Raw genomic sequence first — 21,346 nt, forward strand, 5'->3', positions numbered from 1 at the left:
GAAACTACAAAGGAAAGACTTGAAGCTTGGAATAAGTTATGTTGTAAAGGAGACCTCTCAAGAATTGATGTCCTACAAGGTATGTTAAAGAACAACTCAAGGTATGTCTTAAACTAGAAGTTTTGTCACAAGGTTCTCTTCATAGAAAAGGGTATATTCATTCTCCTTTGAATATTTTTTTATATTACTAACATCTTATCTTTAGGTTTTGAATCATAGAGATTCTTGTTAGGGTGATTAATCAATAGATTGAATCTACCCTCATTATACTATCTCTTGTTATTTGATCACTCTTCTGAAACCCTAACGTTTAGGGTTCACTATAAAACCCTAGACTTTTGGTACTTAGCGTATGTTAACAATAGTATTGAAACCTTAGTCCTCTAAGGGTTGTCAATGAAATTTAGATCCTATGATGAAAACTCTATTATTTTGATGTTTAAGGTTTTGATATTTTTTTAGCAAAAACCTATACTTTATTTTAAGGATTGCTTTTATTATCCAAGTTATAAACTAAAACCCTAGATCTTTATGATTTGGATAAGTTAGGGCTTGTTTTTAATAAGTTGAAATCCTAGTTTTTAGGTTTTCAATGAAATAGGGTTTATGAGCAAGACGTTTGTATTAGCTAAAATGTAGTCCTAGGAATTAAACCCTAGGTGTGTATTCTTTTGCATAATCGAGACCCTTGCTTGATTGAAATTATTGCATATCTAACTTTGATATATTGATGTTTGTATCTAGGGTTTACCCAAGTAAGTATTGATATAAGTCTCTAGTATATGATAATGCATCCTAGATATGTATATGTGAGTATGCTAACCTAATTGTGTATGCACATGTTTTAGTTTGTAAAATCTAGGGCTTCTAACAAAACCCTAATAGAGATTGATATTCTAGGATATGATGATATTGTTTTCAATATGATTTAGTTTTGATAATAAAATATAGGTTTTGCAACAAATCCTAGTAGAATATAACATGTAAAAGCACATTTTTGAAATCTTATATGTATAATACTATGATTGAATTGTCATTGCGGACATATAAGGCTTTATGTCTAAAATATGGAGTCTGGTTTATGAAAAAACCCTATCGAGAATTCAAATTATAGTATATAAAGGATGCAACCCTTGCTAATTATGAACCTAACTAGGTTTAGGTATTTGATGTCTAAAGTTTGAATTTTTTGATGCTTCCATTGTAATGACATGATAAACATATAATAACTATCTTCATGCTTCTATATATTTGTATTTGGATGTACTTGTTGTTGAGTATTTGAAGGTACATAATCTTCTAGATGTTGAAAATGTTTGTATGAACATGATGAAGGATGATGATCAAGATGATCTTGGTGCCATAAGAAAGAAATGAAGCCTTGAAAGAATGAAGTTTCTATGATATTATGAAGTTGTTGATTTCTCAAAGTTTAGAGGGAGGTTGAATATAAGAAAGGCTATATCTCTTCAATTGAGAGGGAGGGCATACTATGAAAATCATAATGACTACCTTGAAGTAAGAATGAAAATGAATTAATGAAACTACTACAAATGAATGTTCATAAAAAAAATACTTGAGAAGTGCTGAGGATGTATTCGATGTTTTTGAAGTGGTGAAAAGAATAAAGCTTCTAACAAGTTGTATTTGGATAGATTATAAGTAGCACTAGAATGATTAAGGACCCTGAAGGTTTGTTTTTAATTGTATATATATTTGAAGGTTTATTACTGATTGGGGTTTTTATTATGCATAATCTCTCCACAAAAGATTGAACGTTTGAAGCATTTTTGGATTGGTGGATATATTTGATTTAGTTGTTTAAGAGAGATGAAGCATCTTATGGCAAGATGCCTGAAAGTACATATGGTCATCCTATGAGTTGATGTCTAGATCCCGAAGTAGGGAGGGTGGCATTGGTCATGGAGCTCCGGCCTTAGATATGCACCTAGATCTTTGGATTGGTGGTAAAGCTTAAAAGCTTGATGGTGCCTAGAGTGCTTAAAGCTTGAGTGCATCTTAGTCCCACTCAATTCGAATACCCTAGTTAGGTATCTAATATGTAGCACTACATGTGTTGTGCCTTTTCATAGAATATATCATTTTGACAAGTTCCGTGTACCTCTGTATATATGTAATTATGAATATCTGCGAAGTTAAGAGGGAGTGTTGAAAAATGTAACTAGTGACAATTGTATTTGAATCTTGATGTAATGCATTTGTAAAAGGAAAGAAAGAAAAAATATTATTGAAGAAAATAACTTATTAAAGCATGGGTTTCAAGCTTGGGTCAATTGTTTTTACGTCAAAGCCTCCATTAAAAGATTATAGGGTTAATGTCAAGTGTCCTTTTCCATATCATAATGTAAAAATCCTTCTTAAACTTCAGTTATAAAGAAAGAGATATTATTTTGAAAACATTATTGTGTATTTATTCATATTCTTTATAAATAATTTTTTCCCAACATCAAATTTACATTTACCATTGCCTCCAACTCTTATCATCCTCAACCGAACCTTCCTTTATCAATTAACTACATAATTCCATTTCATGACTATTTAAAAAACTATAATCCATTTCTTTTATTTCCTTTTTTTCCAGCATTAAATTACACTAAATTATATGCGATCATGATTTAAATATCAAAACTTAACTTAAAATAAAATATACGAAAAACCATGCATCTCACACAACTGCAAAGTGTTACATAAACCCCCTTCTTTTGCTTTTAATATAATTCTCGAACCACCCATTATAACAAGATTCTCTCTATTGAAATATTCTTATATTATCCACGTAACTATTCTTATATTATCCACGTGAATACCTTAAGCTAACATTTCTCGTGAAAATGGAGAAAACTTGTAATTATATAAATTAAATTATGTACACTTTTCAAATGACACCGAGTCACATTATCAAGAATCTAGTTCAAAGAGAAAACTAAAAGAATTCTATCAAAATAAAATCGCATTCCACTTATAAAATCAAGAAATAAAGAAATAATAAACATCAATCTGTAATGCGATCCATTCGAGAGGTGGTACACTCACAAATCACATGGATCACAGATTCGAACAAAATAACATGTAGCCAATCTCAAGGGTTAATATTTCCAATAAATCTATTCTACGCTAATCACATGTAGCCAATCTCAAGGGTTAATAATTCAATACATCTATTCTACGCAGATGGATGCTAGGAAATCGGGTTGTTAAGAACATGGATCTGGAAAATAATTACGATAATGGAAAATTTTATATTAAAGTAGGGATTTTCACGTGTAAACTGTTTATTCATTCAAATCCAATAAACATTTAAAAACGGAATGCAGTTCACTTCATGGTTGACGGACTGAATTTTACACATTAATCTACACAAACATTTTCACCATTCTTATTATGACTACTCTCCACTATCACTGGATAGCGTAACGTGAATGCAAGAAATCTCTAAGTTGTTATGCTGTTGATTGATTCGCTGGAGCTCATGTCCTTAACAAATGACCCACTCTTCCTAATCTCCCTTTCGGACTTTTTTGTTTCTCGAATCATGTTATAACTCATTGCACCCATTAGCGCACCGATTACAGGCCCAAACATGTATATCCAAATGCTTGTATATTTGTTGCCAGCCACTGCAGATCCTATTGTCCTTGCTGGATTCATTGAAGCTCCTGAGATTGGTCTGCCACAAGGGGAATACACCATCATTTTGTTTTACTAATTTCCTGAATCTAGTTAGACTGATTTGGAGGTATTGGTCGTTGCAAAATAAAATATCAAGATGAATCAGAATTTGGGCAGAGAAATATTAATACCCGGATATGGCTACATTCATTGCGATGGTCGCTCCAATCGCTAATCCTCCTAATTCACCCACCTGTAGAATTCGATATTCATAAAGTTATTGTTACAACGAAGCCACACTGCACAACTTTTCATCCTGCTATCTCTAATTGTTATCTAATACAATTAATCGTACGAAACGAATGTGAAATCTGGTAAGCCTGGTTATAGTTAAGGAGATCTACCGCTTTTATATCAGTGGCGACTGCAGAAACCACAAACACCAACAATGACGTAGTAATAATTTCCAAAGCGAAAGACTGCATTTCTGAGCCTGAAGGAACTGTGGCTCCCATGTATGCCACTTCTCCAAACATGAAACGTAGGAGAAACCCAGCAGATATTGATCCAAATACTTGAGCTACTATGTAGCCTGGAACCTGTAATTTCAACTTTCAAGTGAATAAAATCCCATCCAATGTCAATCCTCAAATTATATCTCATACATTTCCTAATCTCCATTTACATTCCATGTACATTTTATTTGCTTATGGTATCAATGTCTCACAATATTGCATACATACCTCAACCCATGGAAATCTCTTGACAGCTGCAAGGGCCAACGTGACTGCAGGATTCAAATGAGCTCCAGAAATATGGCCTATGGAGTAAATTACAATCATGGCGGCCATTCCCCATACAAGCGACACACCAAGATGAGTTATGGAACCGTTGGTCATCTTATCAACGACCACTGATCCACATCCTACAAATATGAGGAAGAACGTTCCAATGAATTCTGCTACCACCTGCAAGTAATCAATTATGAAAGCTGAACAGTGGTATCGGAGTTTGTCATTCTATCCAGAAAACAGATGAATAGTATCCAACATCGCGTTTAGATTTTGAAGAACAGAATAAGACTTCACAGATTCTAAACGTTTCTATAGTCATTAAGGAATTAGAAATGCAATATCATGGGTCCAGTAATTCGGAATAAGAATATGACATACTAGCAATTTTTGGAGCTTCAGAATCTACAACATTTCTATCTAGGAAAAAAAAAATATGTAAATTAGTAATTCCTTTTGCGAGATGAAAACACCAAGAATAACTGGTTTAAAAATAATTAGGAAAGATGCTGCATAATAAAATCTGAATAATTCTGCTACCTTCCGAACAGATGGTAAGAGTGATCCACAGCTTCGTCCTCTCCGACCCTCTTCCATAGGTGTAACACCCAGACTTTGGTGAGCAGGAAGAATTTCCATAGCCATATTGAGGCTTTACACCACTGCTGCTCGAATTATCCAACTTCAAAGAAGGGCTTTAAATTAGCATCTCCAAGTTATTCATATGTTTATATAACAATGCTGCTTCGAGACTGACAAAATGATCCGTTGGCGCTCGTTGATTGTTAGCTGTAATTGTTTGGATTGTTCAGTTAAAGCCTTGTTGGTAGGAGGTCATCGGTCATGAATGTTAGCCGTGAGAATCCTCACCGCAAAAGATGCGTGCGTTGGAGCTTGTTGATTCTTAGTTTGAACGGTCATACCTTTATTTGGCACAACGTATAGATGAGGTCATCGTGTTATGCGTGTAATTTACAATTTAGGTAATAGTTTGGAAGAGGCTATCACTATCGTCATCAAATAGCAGCGTTGTTTTTTTTTTTCCAAGGTGAGTTTTTCTGATTTCATTTTTCTAAAATTTTAAGAGGAATTTATTGAAATCACAAGTTTGATGGGTAACCCATTCACAATGGAATCGGCCTGGAGTATGCCGTAAAACTGCTTCTGCTTGGCTAAGAGCTCGTCTTCCTCGGACGTAAGGAAACAGGTTAACGGCCCAAGACCCAGAGGCATCTGGTAGGAGTGAAAGCCTGCTCCCTTACGGACCACCAGCGGGTTATTACAGGTGGCGTGGTTTTCCTTGATAACGGTGATGAGTCAAACCGACATTCGCGGATAGCAGCCAGAGATGGCTGTCCTCACTGTTGGTTTGACACCTGAGTTTGATAGGTTTTGCCACCTTCGGAAAAAAAAACCCATTCACAATGGAAAATCCATATAGTCAAAAAACCATTTTAAATAATAGAAATCAAGATTTCACTTCAGTCCAAAAAATAGCACTAAAAACAATTAAGTGTTTTATTAGATTGCTTACATTATTTTTTATTTTTTTTATATTCATGATAGTAAAGAGAAATTAATTTTTAATATTTTATTATTGTACTCTATTTAATATTCTATATAATGTTTAACTTTAAAAATACATTTAAGATTATATTTAATATTCTATATAATGTTTAACTCTAAAAAGACATTTAGGATTTTATATAATGTTTAATTTACTTATATATAATGTTTAACTTTAATATACCCCAATTGGGGTGCAAGCCAGTGGTTGGAACAAACGAAGATTAATGCTGAGTACACCTGAGTACTGTACCACCACCCCCCACACGCTCAAGGCGATGGGTGCGGTGGCCCTTGGCATGATTGCATGCAAGGGAGGTGGGAAAGGTGGCAGCGAGGGTGGTGGAGGAGAAGGTTTTAATGGGAGAAAGGGTAGGCAGGTGGATGATGTTGGTGAGTTTGTTCGCGGACGAGGGAGTTGGTGCACTGGACAGGTCTGGCGACGCCATCCTCAGCTTCAAGCTTGTCGACGGCCTGCAAATATCAATGGGTATGTTTTTCGGTATCTCTCTTCCATTGCAATGTTGACCTGTTTGGGTTTCTGCTGGAGGGAGTGGGGGAAAATTAGGAAGGATAATTGGGAAGTTGAGAATCATTGGTGGAATTGGGGGTGGCGCTTGGTTGTGTTGGCTTGGTCCTGCATCTATATTCTGCTACTGTAGGGTATTGCTACGATTTCCCTTTGGTTCGAACTCTTACTCTCTCGCATGGGGATCCTAGGAACTATGGGTCGAGGGCTAAGTGGGGATGCCTTTATGGGTCTTGTGGGTAGAGGTCGCAAGCCTGGTGTGAAGGGGTGCAGGTGTCAATTAAGTTGCTGCCTAGGTGCGATCCCCTATTGTCGATGCCAATGCTGCAGCTGGGAAGTAGATAGAAACCAATGCAGAGAGGGAACTGCTAGGAATCACGGGTGGGAAGTCGGGCATGAAAATATCAGAGGCTATACGTTGGTGTCTTGGGCAGAAGGGAAGGGGTTTGCAAACCATGGCTGGCCTAACGCTGGCAAGCGGCAACACTCACCAACTTGGAATTGGCAAGGGGAAGAGAACCAGTCTGCGGCCGTGAGGAGTTGGGTGTGGTGACGGGGTCTCATTGCTGGTAGCAGTAGGCCGACCCCTCCTGGGGAATGGACCTATGACCATGAAGGCCCTGGCATTGATACCAAAGGGAAAGGGGAGGAGCAAGGTGGGGCGGTTATCAGTGGTAATCCAACCCATGGATGGGAGCATTGTTATACCATGTTGAATTGTTTTTGGTTAACGAATTGCTGCTCTGAACAGGTTTGGGGCATCTCCATCATGGCTCGACCTGTGAAAATCCATGGCCATGGAAGATGGGCCCAGGTGCCTAGAAACAAAAATGAACCAAGCATGTCTGAGCCTTGCAGGGGTAGAAAATCGGTGGAAAGGCTTATTAGTGAGGCTGCTGAGGCATATCGCGAGGGCACTGATGAAGGTATTCGGAAAATTTTAGAGGAATGGGAAGAGGAAGTTAAGCAGGGCAGCGAGACTGAGGAGGACATGGATGACTGGAGGACCCTTGTCCCGGACCCTGGTAACACTAGAGGTAAGATAACGCAATTTAAGCAGATCTTATACCTTTATTGGCTGATGAAAAGCCTGCTGGGCAAGGCCATGGAGTAGATCTTAGTGGGCATGGTTGTTTCTGTCCAAGGCATGCCGAGCTACAAACAGGAATTCTAGAAAGTTTAGTTTCAACTCCATAAGCAAGATATCAGGCTTGGCAGAATTGAAAGGCACATCCCATGCATCTTGGAACTGTCTGAGATGTCGAGATCGAATGTCAAAGACCCTGCGCCAGTGGAATCGGCCTCAGAGGAACAAAATGACTAGATAATCTCCTTTGTTTAATTTTGTTTTATATGCGGATAGATTTTACTTTTCCTTATGCAAGAATATGTATAGGTAGAAATCTAGAGTATGATCATGAAACAGAGACTTATATATCTTGGATAGAAACACTGAAACTTTTTTACTTTGGATGGCATACAATGGGGAATGGTGGCCAACAGACTTGGTTTCCCAATGGGAAAGTTGAGGCCACCTAACCAATCTATGTGGTGTAAATTTTCTTATAAATGAATGGAAAAAAAAACCTACCAAATTTAACAAAAAAATATTTAATCTAAATTATGCTATTAACATTTTATAGTCATTTAATATTATATAATATTTAATTATTTTCAAGGTAAATTATTTCGAGAAGATATACTAAATTTCTTAAATATATTTAAATAATTCTAATTTTAATCCTTTAAATCATTTTTTAATATACTAATAAAAAATTTTATTAATAAAAATATTATTATGATTAAATTTAAAAATATTATGTTTTTAATATATTAATATATATGTTGCCCACGGGGCTTTGGATTGACGGTGAATGGGTGCGCTGTTAAGGCACTCCTTGCGATAGGTCACCGGTTCAAATCCCCCGTGGGTACTTAGGTTAGTCTTAACTAGAAAAAAAAAATATATATATTAATATATATGTTATTAATAAAAATAATATGAGGATTAAATAAAAATAATAATTATTCTTTTCATTCTTTTCAATTTATTAGTGGTATTTAAAATTATAAAATAAATTTACATTATATTTGATTAATTCTTAAAATATTTCATTCAATTTATCATTAAAAAAAAACAAATTTATTTGTTATATTTAATATTAAAATATATTTAAAAATATTGATAAATAAAGTGGTTTTGATGATAAAAGTTAATATTATTTCTACAAACATTAATAAAATATTTGAATAATTTAAATTCAATATCTTAACTAGGTTTAATAGTCAAGAATATGTGTTGTATTTTTAGAAGTGTATATGTGTTACATTTTTAGAAATTACACATTTAATTTTGGAGGGGAGTAGGATGTTTTCCATTTTAGCAAGTTCTAATTTGCATATATTTATATGACACTAAATAGATTTTGGAGGGGAGTAGAATGTTGTCCATGTTAGCAAGCTCTGATTTGCATATATTTATATGACACTAAATAAATAGTAGCAAAATCTCATTTGCACTAATGGTATAGAAAGTAAGATAAACTATATACTCTATACCTTTTTTTTAATCTTAATAAGCAAAAACTTCCATAAAAAATAATAAAATATATTACATAATCATGAAATTTATTCTAAATAATATATAACTTATAAATGTAAGAATCATGGAATTTATTCTAAATAATATATAACTTATAAATGTAGAATTATCAATATCTTAAAGTTAAATAATCACATAATTTTAAAAATATCCCAAATAAAATAATATAAGAGCTTATTAAACTAATAATCAATTTGTTGACTATATGCATCCTAATATATTACATCCACCTAATGTTTTCAATATGCATGCAAATATTCCCCCGAAAAGATTTGGTTTTCCTAACTATAAAATCATGATATACACAATATAGAAGCTTAGGAATAACCCTAAAGTGAATTTATATATTAATTGATAACAATATGCATGCAAATATTCCCCGAAAAGATTTGGTTTTCCTAGCTATAAAATCATGATATACACAATATAGAAGCTTAGGAATAACCCTAAAGTGAATTTATATATTATTTATCAATTAATATCAAAAATTATTTTATATCACTTACTTTAAATGATATAAGGATCATGGAAAAAAACTTATGAGGTAAAAACACTCCACTAAACTAACTACATGGAAAGATAATGGTTTTTTTTTATTAAAAATCAATAAATTTTACTATTTTTTTTATATATATGAGAGTTGTCTTTAGTGCGACTTTTTGAAGTTTTTCTGGTGGGTTTTTCAGGTCTAATTTAAAATCTGGCAAGAGATTATTGAAATAACAAGTTTCATAGTAATCCTTGCACAATCTAAGTTTTTTCCATCCCATTCCGGCAAGGTGCCGGAATCTAGCAGAAAAATTGAGGTGAAATCTTTATTTGTGTTATTTAAACTGGTTTTTTCACTGTATATATGGATTCACCACCCTCAAAAGCCCTTAGAACATTTAGATTGTGCAGGAATTACTATAAAACTTGTGATTTCAATAATCTCTTGCCGAATTTTTAAAAAATTAAACCAAGGAAAAAAAACCCACCAAAAAAACTTCAAAAAAATCACACTAAAAACGAATCCATTTTTTTCCAAAACTAATAAAGTAAACTTGACCACAAAATTAATGTGGGGCAAAAAATATAATAACCTTTGTACCCACATGTGACCTTAAACCGTCCATATTTTATGGACCCTAACTTCGTCACATCCGTCCGTTCTCTGCGGGTTGAAGCGATTTGTGTAAGGTCTTTAAGGATACATTTCCCGGAATAACGATGAGTAACTTGTTTGCATATCAGAGAAGATCTCGTGACGAATGGTTCGATGGTTGATAAAAGTGCGAAGGCTTTGAGCCATTACTTGGGATTCGGAATCGTTGGGTATTTCAGTAAATGCCTTTCTCATTCCACGTGGGGTATTTGCGTTATTAAGCTAATTGGCACAAGTAGAATATTTAAATTCGTGTTATTTTTTAATGAATACCTTATAAGAAATTTATGAGATTTAATTCACTTTTAATTTAGATTTTTGAATATGTTAAAATTTAATAGACATTTTATAAAAAAATATAATGATAATTTATAAATAAATTTTTTAATTTATTAAACAAAATTAAATTTTGTATTTATTTATTTTATTTTAAAATCAAATGGTCATAAATAAAGTTCATTGGGCATAGAGTACATGATGACGAGGTGCTTTGTTAAGGTACTATTTGGTGTAAAAGTTACTAGTTCACTATTTGGTGTAAAGGTTATTAGTTCTAAATTCTGTATGCAAAAATCCAATCATGCTAAGAGTTGGTGTGGCTCAAACTTTGTGTGATCCCCAAGTCATTTTGACAACTCAGATACCTTTAGTTCATGGCTACTCAAGCAATAAATTAAACATGCTAGTCATCTCAAAACTCACATTACCTAATATATATTGCTGCAGTGAGCAACATGGTGGACATGTTCCGAATCTACTTTGGTAATCCGCTCATGGCATGCACATCATCAAAAAAATATCTGTACAACTAGGGCGACTAGGTCATGCTGTATTGAATAACAAACTGCCTATTCAGAAATCAATTGTGCCTTTTTATTTTTTTAAGTCATGTGTAAGATATATGTTGACCGAATGATTGATTAAACACAAGGTTTTGTAAACCAAATACACGCTTTTTGAAATAGAAGAAGTCCTGAAAAGAATAAGTTTTTGTTTGAAATAGAAGAAGTCCTGAAAAGAATAAATTTTTGTTTGAAGAGACTGTGGATGTTTGAAGAGTTGACTGTGGAGCAGACTAGGTTAGAGATCGGAGTACTGGAAGTTGAGGCTCCTAAAGAAAAGCCAACTATTCTGCCTCAAATGTTGGTGTTAAAATAATAATTTGCAAACAATTTTAATTGTAATGAACGTTGGTCGAGGTGCATGGGATTGGCTTACAAAATACTTAGTTTTGTTTTTTTCGATCAGGTCCTATGCTATCGTGTATTTGTTTATTATTTGCTGATATTCACAGGTTTATTGATTTGTTGAGATTAATCCACAATTCTCAAACCAATAAACGCAATGATCTCAGATTATGAAGAAAGAAAGAAGTTATAGTTGTAGATCTGCCAGACTTTTGATATTCGAATTGGTGAAGCGCTTCAGAAGTTTTTGAAGTCAGAAATTTGTGCATGAATTGTCACCAGTGGATCAATGATTTTCGAATCGATCGGAGGAGGCTGCTTAGAACCAAATTTTTGAAGCCAGAAATTTGTGCATGAATTGTCACCACTGGATCAATGATTTTCAGATCCATCGGAGGAGGGTGCTTAGAACCAAGTTCGCGGGAGGATTCAAATGCAAAGTGAAGGTGTGTTTCACAGTGGTATCAAGTTTTGATTTTGTTGAAGTTTAAATTATAGCATTTATGAATGTAAATTCAAAAAGGAAAAGGATATTATGGCTAGCCAAGTTCATAGAGTTACATGGTGTGGTAGAGGTCATAAGTTCGAAAGTTCGAAACCTTGTAAATATAATTTCAAGAGATATTTTTTTTAAGTTAATTTTGGGAGATATTTTTGGAGGTTGTGAACATGATTTCGGTATTTTGGAGGTTGTGAACATGACTTCGGTTTCCATGGGTTGGCGACCCTAAGCATGTCACTATTTCATAAAGTTGCAATTCATGCATATTGGATATAAGTCACAACAAACTTGAGTTTTCATGTTGTTCATTGTATGGAGCAAAGACAAAAGTTCCTAATTGTGTAGTTGCAACTATATAGCATTATTCATCTCTTTATTCTTGAATTTTCTTTGTAAATGGGTGCATTTTCAGTTGAACCTGACACCCGATTAATTCATCGTAAATTTGTTTATATTGGGTGCATTTTCGAATCATTGTAAATTTTTTTATATTGGGTGCATTTTCGGTGGTAGAGGACACCCCTTTTTTCAAAGTTGATCGTTGGAAAAAATTGCCAATGTCAATGATTTGTTACAGTTACTACGCACTTTAATGTCATCCACTATTCATAACAGTGTCAAAGTCAGCAAGGACACACTCTCTGACATTCAATCATGTTTGCAAAATGCTAAAAGCACAATTGAATTCTTAGAGCTAGAGTCCCAGTTTTAGCGAGATGAATTAAAAAGAAGAATTTTGAACTTGTTTGTGTGCAAAACAACAATCTGTTTGAGCCTAATCATCAGTCAGAGAATGATCAAAGTAATGAAGTGGTTTTGGGAGAAAATTTGGGGGCAACAGAAAGTCATGTTCAAGCAAGTGTATGCGAGAGACATTTGCATACAGATGTGAAGCCTATTGTTACCAAAACTTTTATAAGGCCATGGAAGAGATTACACACAATAAACATAGAATTGGTTTGGGTTACAAGAAGGATATTCTGGATGTATCTTTTCACATTCCAGATTTTGCTAAACTGATACAATTCTGAAGTGATGGATTTCTAGATGGATTTGTTCTAGAACAAGTAGATAGATGCCAACAGTGTAACATATTTGGACATGTGAAAGATCGTTGTTTTGATCGTCACCCATATGAGCATTGTGGAAAGCGAAATCATCATATAAATAGATGTTCCAAAAAGAGAACTAGTGTAAGAGAGCGGCTAAATTTCAGATGGATTGCTTCTTGGGATTGAACAAAAACATCCAAGAAGATTTATAGGTCATACCGAAGAATATGTTCTAGAGTGATGCTCATCCTTGCAGTAATGAAGAGCACTTCTCACCCTGTATCCAACAAGGAGGGAATGGTTGATGGTCTTCTAGAGGTTCAAGTTCGAGATGTCAAGTGAGCCTCAATCAGATTTGAGTTGATTGAACACTTCCATATTTGGAATTGTTCGAGGAACTGTTGTGATAGTTCCAGAGTTTTTGTCACTTTAAAACCACATTTTTTGTTGTTCTGAGAATCGCTATGAAGGTTCTAGAGTTGGTGTTGGTTGAGACCTTGATTTCTCCCATATTGGTTTATGGTCATCCTTAAAAACTATTTCTTGAGATACATTCAGCTCTTGGGTGAGATGAATTTATGCATTTTGAGCTCTCCTTCTTAGACTTTGGTATATCCCTTCGGATTAAGGGGGGAATGTTAGATAGCTAATCCTTGGAATTAACTTTGGGCCAGTTTGGGTAGTATTGGAGTCTAAGAAATCCCGGGAACTAATTCAATTGTTTCCTATATGTATTTATATACATGTACATAAATATTTGAGATAAATTAATATACAATTGATTTGGTTTTCAGTCTCGTGTGTTTTACAATAAGTTTAGCAACGATGCGACTACATCATGGTCATGTCCAAGAATAACATCCGAATAAGATGGAGAGTTGAACCAATCATTAAATATCTAAGAGTGCCTCAATGAAAATTATAAATTATATATTTATATCTATTATAAATTATTACTTTTTTAAGGATAAGTATAAAGTGAACACTTTATCTATCATTTAAAAGAAATATATCATCAATCAATAGGACCCATTAATTTATAGCCAACAGAAAATAAATTAGCACCAATAAATTTATGCATTATTTGGTAGAAGTATCTATGTGACACATTAAACACTTACAGTTGTATCTATTAGGCACTATTAAGTAGCATTATAACTATGTCTAGTATATGTGATTAAGATATCATGAAATATATGACAGGGGCTATTAAGTTTAATTTATTATGTTTTATTAAAGTATGATGAAGTATATGTAAGATTTTGTGTGTTATTAAGTTATTATAATAGTTGTTTCTTAGGTAGGTATAATCAATCGAGTCGAAAATTTTACTCATTTATGTAATTTTTTTCGTAGAATAAAAATTGTATTATAATTTTGAATATATAGTATCGTTTGAATGAGTTTAATGGTTAATTTTTTGTGCTTTTTTTCAAATAGAGTATGTACACTTTTATAGATTTTAACAATTAAATTGCTATATAAAAATAGGTCTTTTGGCTCGTAAACAAAAAAAAATCTTAAATACTAATTAAATATCTAAATTAACTATAACTTTAAAAATAAATTATTATTATTATTATTTAAACATAATAATATTAAAATTGTTGAACATGAACTAATCGAAGTTTCTCACACTATATTATAATTCATTTATTTTTTGAAACAATAAAGATTTGTTTTTTTTTAAAGATTAAAATTTTTTAAAATAAGAGATTATCGTTAAGTTTAAAGTTTTTATTCGTTGAATAAAATTATTTATAAAAATTATTTGAATAAAAAAATAGTCATAAGTTTACATATGTTATGATTTTAAGTTAATTTGTTTTTTCTTAGTTATATCTTTCTAATAACGTTTACGGTTTATATTTTTAATATAAAAAATATTAGATTTTATACTAAATATACACTATACTGCAAAACGAAAATCTATTAGTCACATGTTCTTATTCCTAGAGTGAAGTTCATGAAGCATTGAACGACCATTTATAATGCCATGTCGGCTACTTGATTCTAAATTATAAACCACACATCTCTAGTGAAGTCCATGAAGCATTAAATATTTACAATCCACATTATGTTTCATTTATGTTATATCGTATATTTTTATATTGGATTGGAATTATTTCTTAAAACTTATTGGAATTGTAAATTTTAATTATTATTTCATTGCATGATATATAGGGATGGTTCAATGGTGTCATTTGCATTGTATATCTAAAAAAAATCCTTTTTAAGGAGGTTCTAATATTAGCTTTACTTTAATCTTTGCAGGGGTTTAAATTAGTAACATGAGTGCTGCACAGCCACATTAGTGCTGCAATGTCCCAGGCAGTGGCACAACAGCTGCACACTAATTTTAGTGTTTTTGGCCATCCAATAGTATTTTTAGTTAACGATATATTAAATTTATATTTGAATAATCAAAATATATAAATTTAATTAATAAATTATTTACATTCATTTTAAATAATAATATTTCTAATTTAATTATAATTTTTTTTAATTTATTAATTCATTTTAATATAAAAATATAATTGAAATCTTAAAATAAAAATATAATTACAATTTTAAATACAATGAATTTTATTTTATTTTCACAAAATTATATATATTGTCATTCCAAAAGTGTATATATATAGTTTAATCTATATAATTTACAAGTTTTTTCTACTTTCACGAGAAATGAGTTTTTGGTATTTACATAGATAATATAAGAATAGTACACATCTTTATCATGGTAAATTTTATGGGTCGAATTTTAGCCCAAGGGTGAAATTTAAGGTGTTTTGCATTTTAGAGGGGCGAAATCTTTATAAAACACTCTTTTCATATAGTTAGCCCAACTTTTATTTAAAAAATAAATATCTTTTGACTTTAGCCAAAAAAAAGGGGTGGATAAACCATGCAAAGGCTCATTTGGCCCAATTCGTCTGGTTTGAGAGATTATATTCCCTTACAATCGCTTGATTTTTTGATTTGCAATGTTAAATTCGTCTGCAATTGCCCATTTTCTGGTTTGGGAGGTTTGATTTGGTCCCAATCGCCCTGATTTTTTGGTTTTCAAATGGAGGGCAAGGGTGAATGACTCTATGTTTTCAAATCTGCTTTCATCGATGGAAAGGGTGTATAAATTTGATAGTTTCGGATTCCTCAGTTCATAAATCCTCCATTTCTGATTTTTGAATTGGTGACTCTTTCCAGCAACGCCAGGGACCAGGGTATACATTTTGTGAATCAGAATTGTTGCAAGCAGTGCTAGGGTATCAATTGTGAATCAGAATCCTCCACTTGGACCATTTTTGAAAGGGTTAGGCATTCTAGGGAAGCTGCAACCATCAAACCAACTACTCTAGTAGAATATTTCTTTCTTACAATTCTGGAAGTACGGGAAAATATAAAATGTATATAGTATAACCCATGTTTTAAGCTATGGGCTCTGCCTTCACTGGCTCAGTCCGAGCAACTATAAAATTTATACCTTCGTCAGGGCCTTTTGTGTGTGTGTCCTTCTGGCTGGGCCAATCAGTTGTCGGCGGTCGCTGCAGGTTGCGTTTTTTGATTTCTTTGATGGACAAAATCATTGTGAGAAATAATTGTGGCTTACGAAAGGATATCGAACGGAAAGTCCCAGTCAATAACTGTGGTTTTATACAGTTGAAAGTTACAAAAAATTATTTGTGACCTTTCTTATTAATTATCTATCATTTATAAGTTGCTATTTCCATTAGTCACATATCAACTATTTATTTATAATCGTAGTAGCATTTGAAATCTATCAAAGGATCGCGAATGCTTTTTGTTCTAGCACTTTGAAATCCTTCCAAAGATTGGGAATGACTTGTGTTTTCTGCTAGCTACTGGAGAACCAGAATTCAAATTTCAAAGTTCGCTAGTAGATGTTCATATAGAGGGATGACCATTTAGTATCAATATATCAGTCTCATTAGACAACGAATATTTTGCATCATTAGATAGCATAGATTTATCACTAGATTCTCCAAATCCAACTTTGTTCCTTACCACTGCAATCATCTCTCCTCAACAGAACACTTTATTATCAACTAATATACACTCACTAGTTTGTCTTGGCCTATCTATTTGTAATTACAGTTTAAACGAAAAATCACGATATGTATCTGCAACAAGTTATATGTTTGTAATTATAGTTTAAACGAAAATCACAATATGTATATGCAGCAAGTTATCTATTTGTAATTAGAGTTGGCCTCTCGCCCTCCACACTAAAACTGTTTGTAATTACAGTTGGCCTCCACACTAAAACTGATAAAGAAATTATCTACAACTATTTCTGAACTAAAATAGATATTGGTATTGTTTGTTAGCAAATGCCATTATTCCAATTGCAGATTGCTATTAGTAATCTTTGTTAATGTTTGTTAGCAAATGCCATCCCATTCATTCACAGATTGCTATTAATCATTCCATTCACGGATTGCCATTAATCTTGTTCTTGTTTGTTTGCAAGTGCTATTCAATTCAGAGATTGATGTTAGTGTTCCATTCTTCTGTTCTAGAAATATATATAAACAGAGAGACGACAGTGATGGATTGATTATGGATTCAAACCAGTTACAATGCCAATTTCTTAAATTACAAGCTTGTCTTCAAAATTACTTCATGTTCTCAACATAACTTCTTTTTGCTCAGTTTTAGTCTACTTTTTCCGCTCTCACCTGAGAGACCCTAGTTTTGTTCTCTACGTCCTAGTAGTGGAATTTCATTGTCAAATGTTTTGACAGTAGCCGCAAAGGTTTCACAAGAAGGGAAATGTTTCTTATTTGTTTGTATTCTTTTAGTAAACTACTGGATATTCATGATATTTTATTTGTAATATTAAGGGGACGCTATGTTTTTGCTACTTTTCCTTTTCAAGGAAAACGAAAAATAAAAAATAAAATAATAGTGTATTTAGTATTTCAAAGAGAAATTGTATATTTACCATATGAGAGAGAGGAATTGAATTTGAATAGATGTTACAATTGAGGAAAATTTATTTGCCAACATCAAAACTTGACAACAAAATAGGGGCTATAAAGCCCAATTACTGCATACATAAAAAAGAATTGTCATACACGCTCGCTCTCCTAACAAAAGCTTGGATCCAGATCTTCCCTGTGGAAAAACAAGAAAATGAAACAGCGCAGTTTTCTAAGCATACGTCCTGCAGTTTTTAACCACTTCTTGTGGTTGGTCTCCTCATTGGGTGTTAATCATAATAGCATCTGATAGTAACTAGTTGGGTGTTAATCATACAAGCATCAGACCCTGGCCAAGAGCTGGGACTCTGCTTCTTCCTCCTATGTAGAAATATCCAACTCTAAAAAGGTGTTGAAAAGGAATTTTAGTGAAATTATCTTTCAGCTCTTGATTCTCCCTAAGATTGGGGAAAAATAAATTTTATTGAAATTCTCTTTCAGCTCCTTGATTCTTTCCAAGATTGGGGGAAAGGACCAAATTTGGTTGATTTACTTTACCATTGATCTAGTCAATAGCGATCTGTGAATCTCTTAAAATATGAATATGTAGACTCCTCCTTCCTATTGTTACCATTGTCAGCAATCAAAGAGAATTCAACGTTAGCCCAATTACTTGTACCCTCTTCCAATGCTTCAATGGAACAATTACCTTTTAGCTTCCTTCAAATGTGAAATTCCTCCTGCGCTAACTTTTGTGGCTCTCCTTGACAAGATCCATCAAAATATTCCCATGCATAGGAGTTTTGTCAATATACGGGCATATAATTATGCTTGCAGGTCTTTTCTTTCCTGGTATCCACATCGCTCCATATGCAAATCTAATTCAGTGGATGACTTGAATGGAGAGGACCTTTCCTATTTTCCACACCCCCATTGACCTACCTTTCAGTCATTTGTGGTGCATTAATAAAAAATTTCTTTTCTTATCATGGGTTTCAAATTTTCACCTATCTCTGTTTGAATATGTTGTTTAATTAATGTGGTCTTTTGCTTTTCACATTGCTCATTCATCTTGAGAATTTGAAGAGAGACCCTTCATTTCCAGGAGGTTACCTTCTTCCAAGGCCTTAGAGCTCCCAAATGACAAGCCAACAGTCTTGCAAATGGAGGCACATCACTGAATGACGGGATCTTGGAAAAAATAATAAACAACAAGTTGGCATCACTACTCTCAACCGACCAGCCAACAATGTTGCAAATAGAGGGACGACGCTGAATAACGGGATCTCAAGAAGAATATTAAATAGAAAGTCGGCATCCCTCATCGTGAGAATTGGAAACAAGACCCTTCGTTTCTAAGGGGTTACCTTCTTTTGGACCCCGAGGGCTCTCAACTGACGGGGTGAAAGTCTTGCAAATGGAGGCACAACCTTGAATGAGGGGATCTTGAAAAATAAAGGAAATTGGGGTTTTATGTTCCTATCCCATCCCCTAACATTATTTTCAATTCACCAAACGTGAAGGCATGTTTCTAGCTCAACAACAACCAACACATATCAAAACAATTTATTTTCAATTCACCAAAAATGAAGGCATGTTTAACCGACACATCTCAAGTCAACTCACATGAGCTCAACAACCAACACATGTCAATTCAATTCACATGAGCTCAGTGATCGACACATTTCAAGTCAGTTCACCAAACACGAAGGCATGTTTCGAGCTCAACAAATGCCAAGTCAATCCACGAGTTCGGTAGCCAAGCCATGTCAAGTCAATTCACCTAACATGTCAAGTCAATTCACTTAACTTGAAGGCCAACACATGCCAAGTCAATTCACAATATCAACAACCAACCCATGTCAAGTCAATTCACCAAACATGAAGGCACGCCTTGAGCTCACCAACCAATACATGTCAAGTCCATTCACCCAACATGAAGGCATGTTTTGAGGTCACCAACAAACACATGTCAAGGAAGCCATGATGCCAAGTGATATTGAGAGAGAGATGTGATATGAAGGGCATCACTACAATTCCATCCCCGTACATGTACATGCTAACCATAAATGATGTCCGACATTTTGGAACTTGACTCGGGTGGGATAATGGCTCTGCATACGGGAGGGGACTCTTGCGAGGGATTTCCACCCTTGTTGGATCTGGAAGCACCTTGAAGAATTGAGTAGGACAACCAAGATTACGATAATACAAAATTGGAAGAACGTGAAAGAATACTGGCCAATTTTGGAAGGGGAAGGCTTAACCTTTTGGGTTGAAAACCTAAAATGAAAAGTGTTGGAGCAATGCTCGATATCTTTGAAATCGAAATCATGAACATCATCGAACTCGAAGAGGGAAAAGTGATTTTTGAAAAGTGGATAATACATAATTGGTTGGAATGCAAAATAAAAAGGACAATACCCCTAATAAAGGAAGGATACCCAACACTCCAATTAAGATTGGATCATGTTGAATTACAAGCCCAAGTAGAAGGTATAGCTCCAAAGCTCCTCCACAACCCTAAGGAGAAGGTATAGCTCCCAAAACTCCTCCCCAACCCCACGAAGAAGGTATAGTTCCCAAAACTCTGTCTAGAAGTAGCAATGTCTTGTTTGTTGGCAACGAAGAATAAAATTCTATTTCAGTTAGGAATAAGGAAGGGAAGCTTCCAAGGGCCACATAGATGTGGTGGGTGCTTGGGGGAAGAGGAAGAGTCAATCATACACAAGAAACCTAGATAGGATCCTCCATGATAGCTATCACAAAAATAACCTCGGTCAAATAGGGAGGCAGACTCAATCTTTTACTAATGCACTAAAGAAACCTAGAGAGGATCCTCCATGGTAGATAGAGGCTCAAACAGGGACAAAGATAGACAACATTACGAGAGAGAGAGAGAGAGAGAGAGAGAGAGAGAGAGAGAGAGAGAGAGAGAGAGAGAATGCGAGTAGAGTTTCATAAACTGAAAACATAAGTTTAGGAATTTGTGTAGACCGCTGGAGATAGTGAGGCATGCATCCTAACTATCTCCTTGTCATGGACTTAACACATTAGAGAGAGAATGCGAGTAGAGTTCCATAAAATGAAAACACAAGTTTAGGAGTTTGTGTAGATCATTGGAGATAGTGAGGCGTGCATCCTATCTATCTCCTTATCATGGACTTAACACATTAACCTAATTCATCGTACTTGGCTCTAGGTTTCGTTCTCCATTGATGGTTAATTTGATCAAGGGGTTTCCACACCTCTGAGGAACTTTTTGAGTGCCATGATGGATGGATCCTTCTCGATTATCCATTTTGTGGAAAGGTGGATTGATGGCTTGAATTTCCATCATTAACGATTCTTGATCCTCCCACATTATTCCTGTATGATTCATTCAGGAAGTGAAGTTTGTCTT

At 34.1% G+C, this 21,346-nt stretch overlaps 1 protein-coding gene across 1 annotated transcript; it reads right to left on the bottom strand.

Moving 5' to 3' along the window:
• Positions 1 to 3,446: 3,446 nt before the first annotated feature.
• LOC149230036 (aquaporin NIP1-1-like) lies at positions 3,447 to 5,067 on the bottom strand. The gene is made up of 5 exons (XM_089375986.1): positions 4,962 to 5,067; positions 4,374 to 4,598; positions 4,035 to 4,229; positions 3,822 to 3,883; positions 3,447 to 3,688 (listed from the first exon to the last, which is right to left on the bottom strand). The coding sequence occupies exons 1-5, from the start codon at positions 5,064 to 5,066 to the stop codon at positions 3,454 to 3,456; spliced, it is 822 nt and encodes a 273-aa protein (XP_089232112.1). The 5' UTR covers position 5,067; the 3' UTR covers positions 3,447 to 3,453.
• Positions 5,068 to 21,346: the final 16,279 nt, after the last annotated feature.

Source organism: Pinus tabuliformis, chromosome J (genome assembly GCF_031772625.1).
Source record: "Pinus tabuliformis cultivar Carrire ecotype Pingquan chromosome J, CPIR1, whole genome shotgun sequence".
NCBI lineage: Eukaryota > Viridiplantae > Streptophyta > Pinopsida > Pinales > Pinaceae > Pinus > Pinus tabuliformis.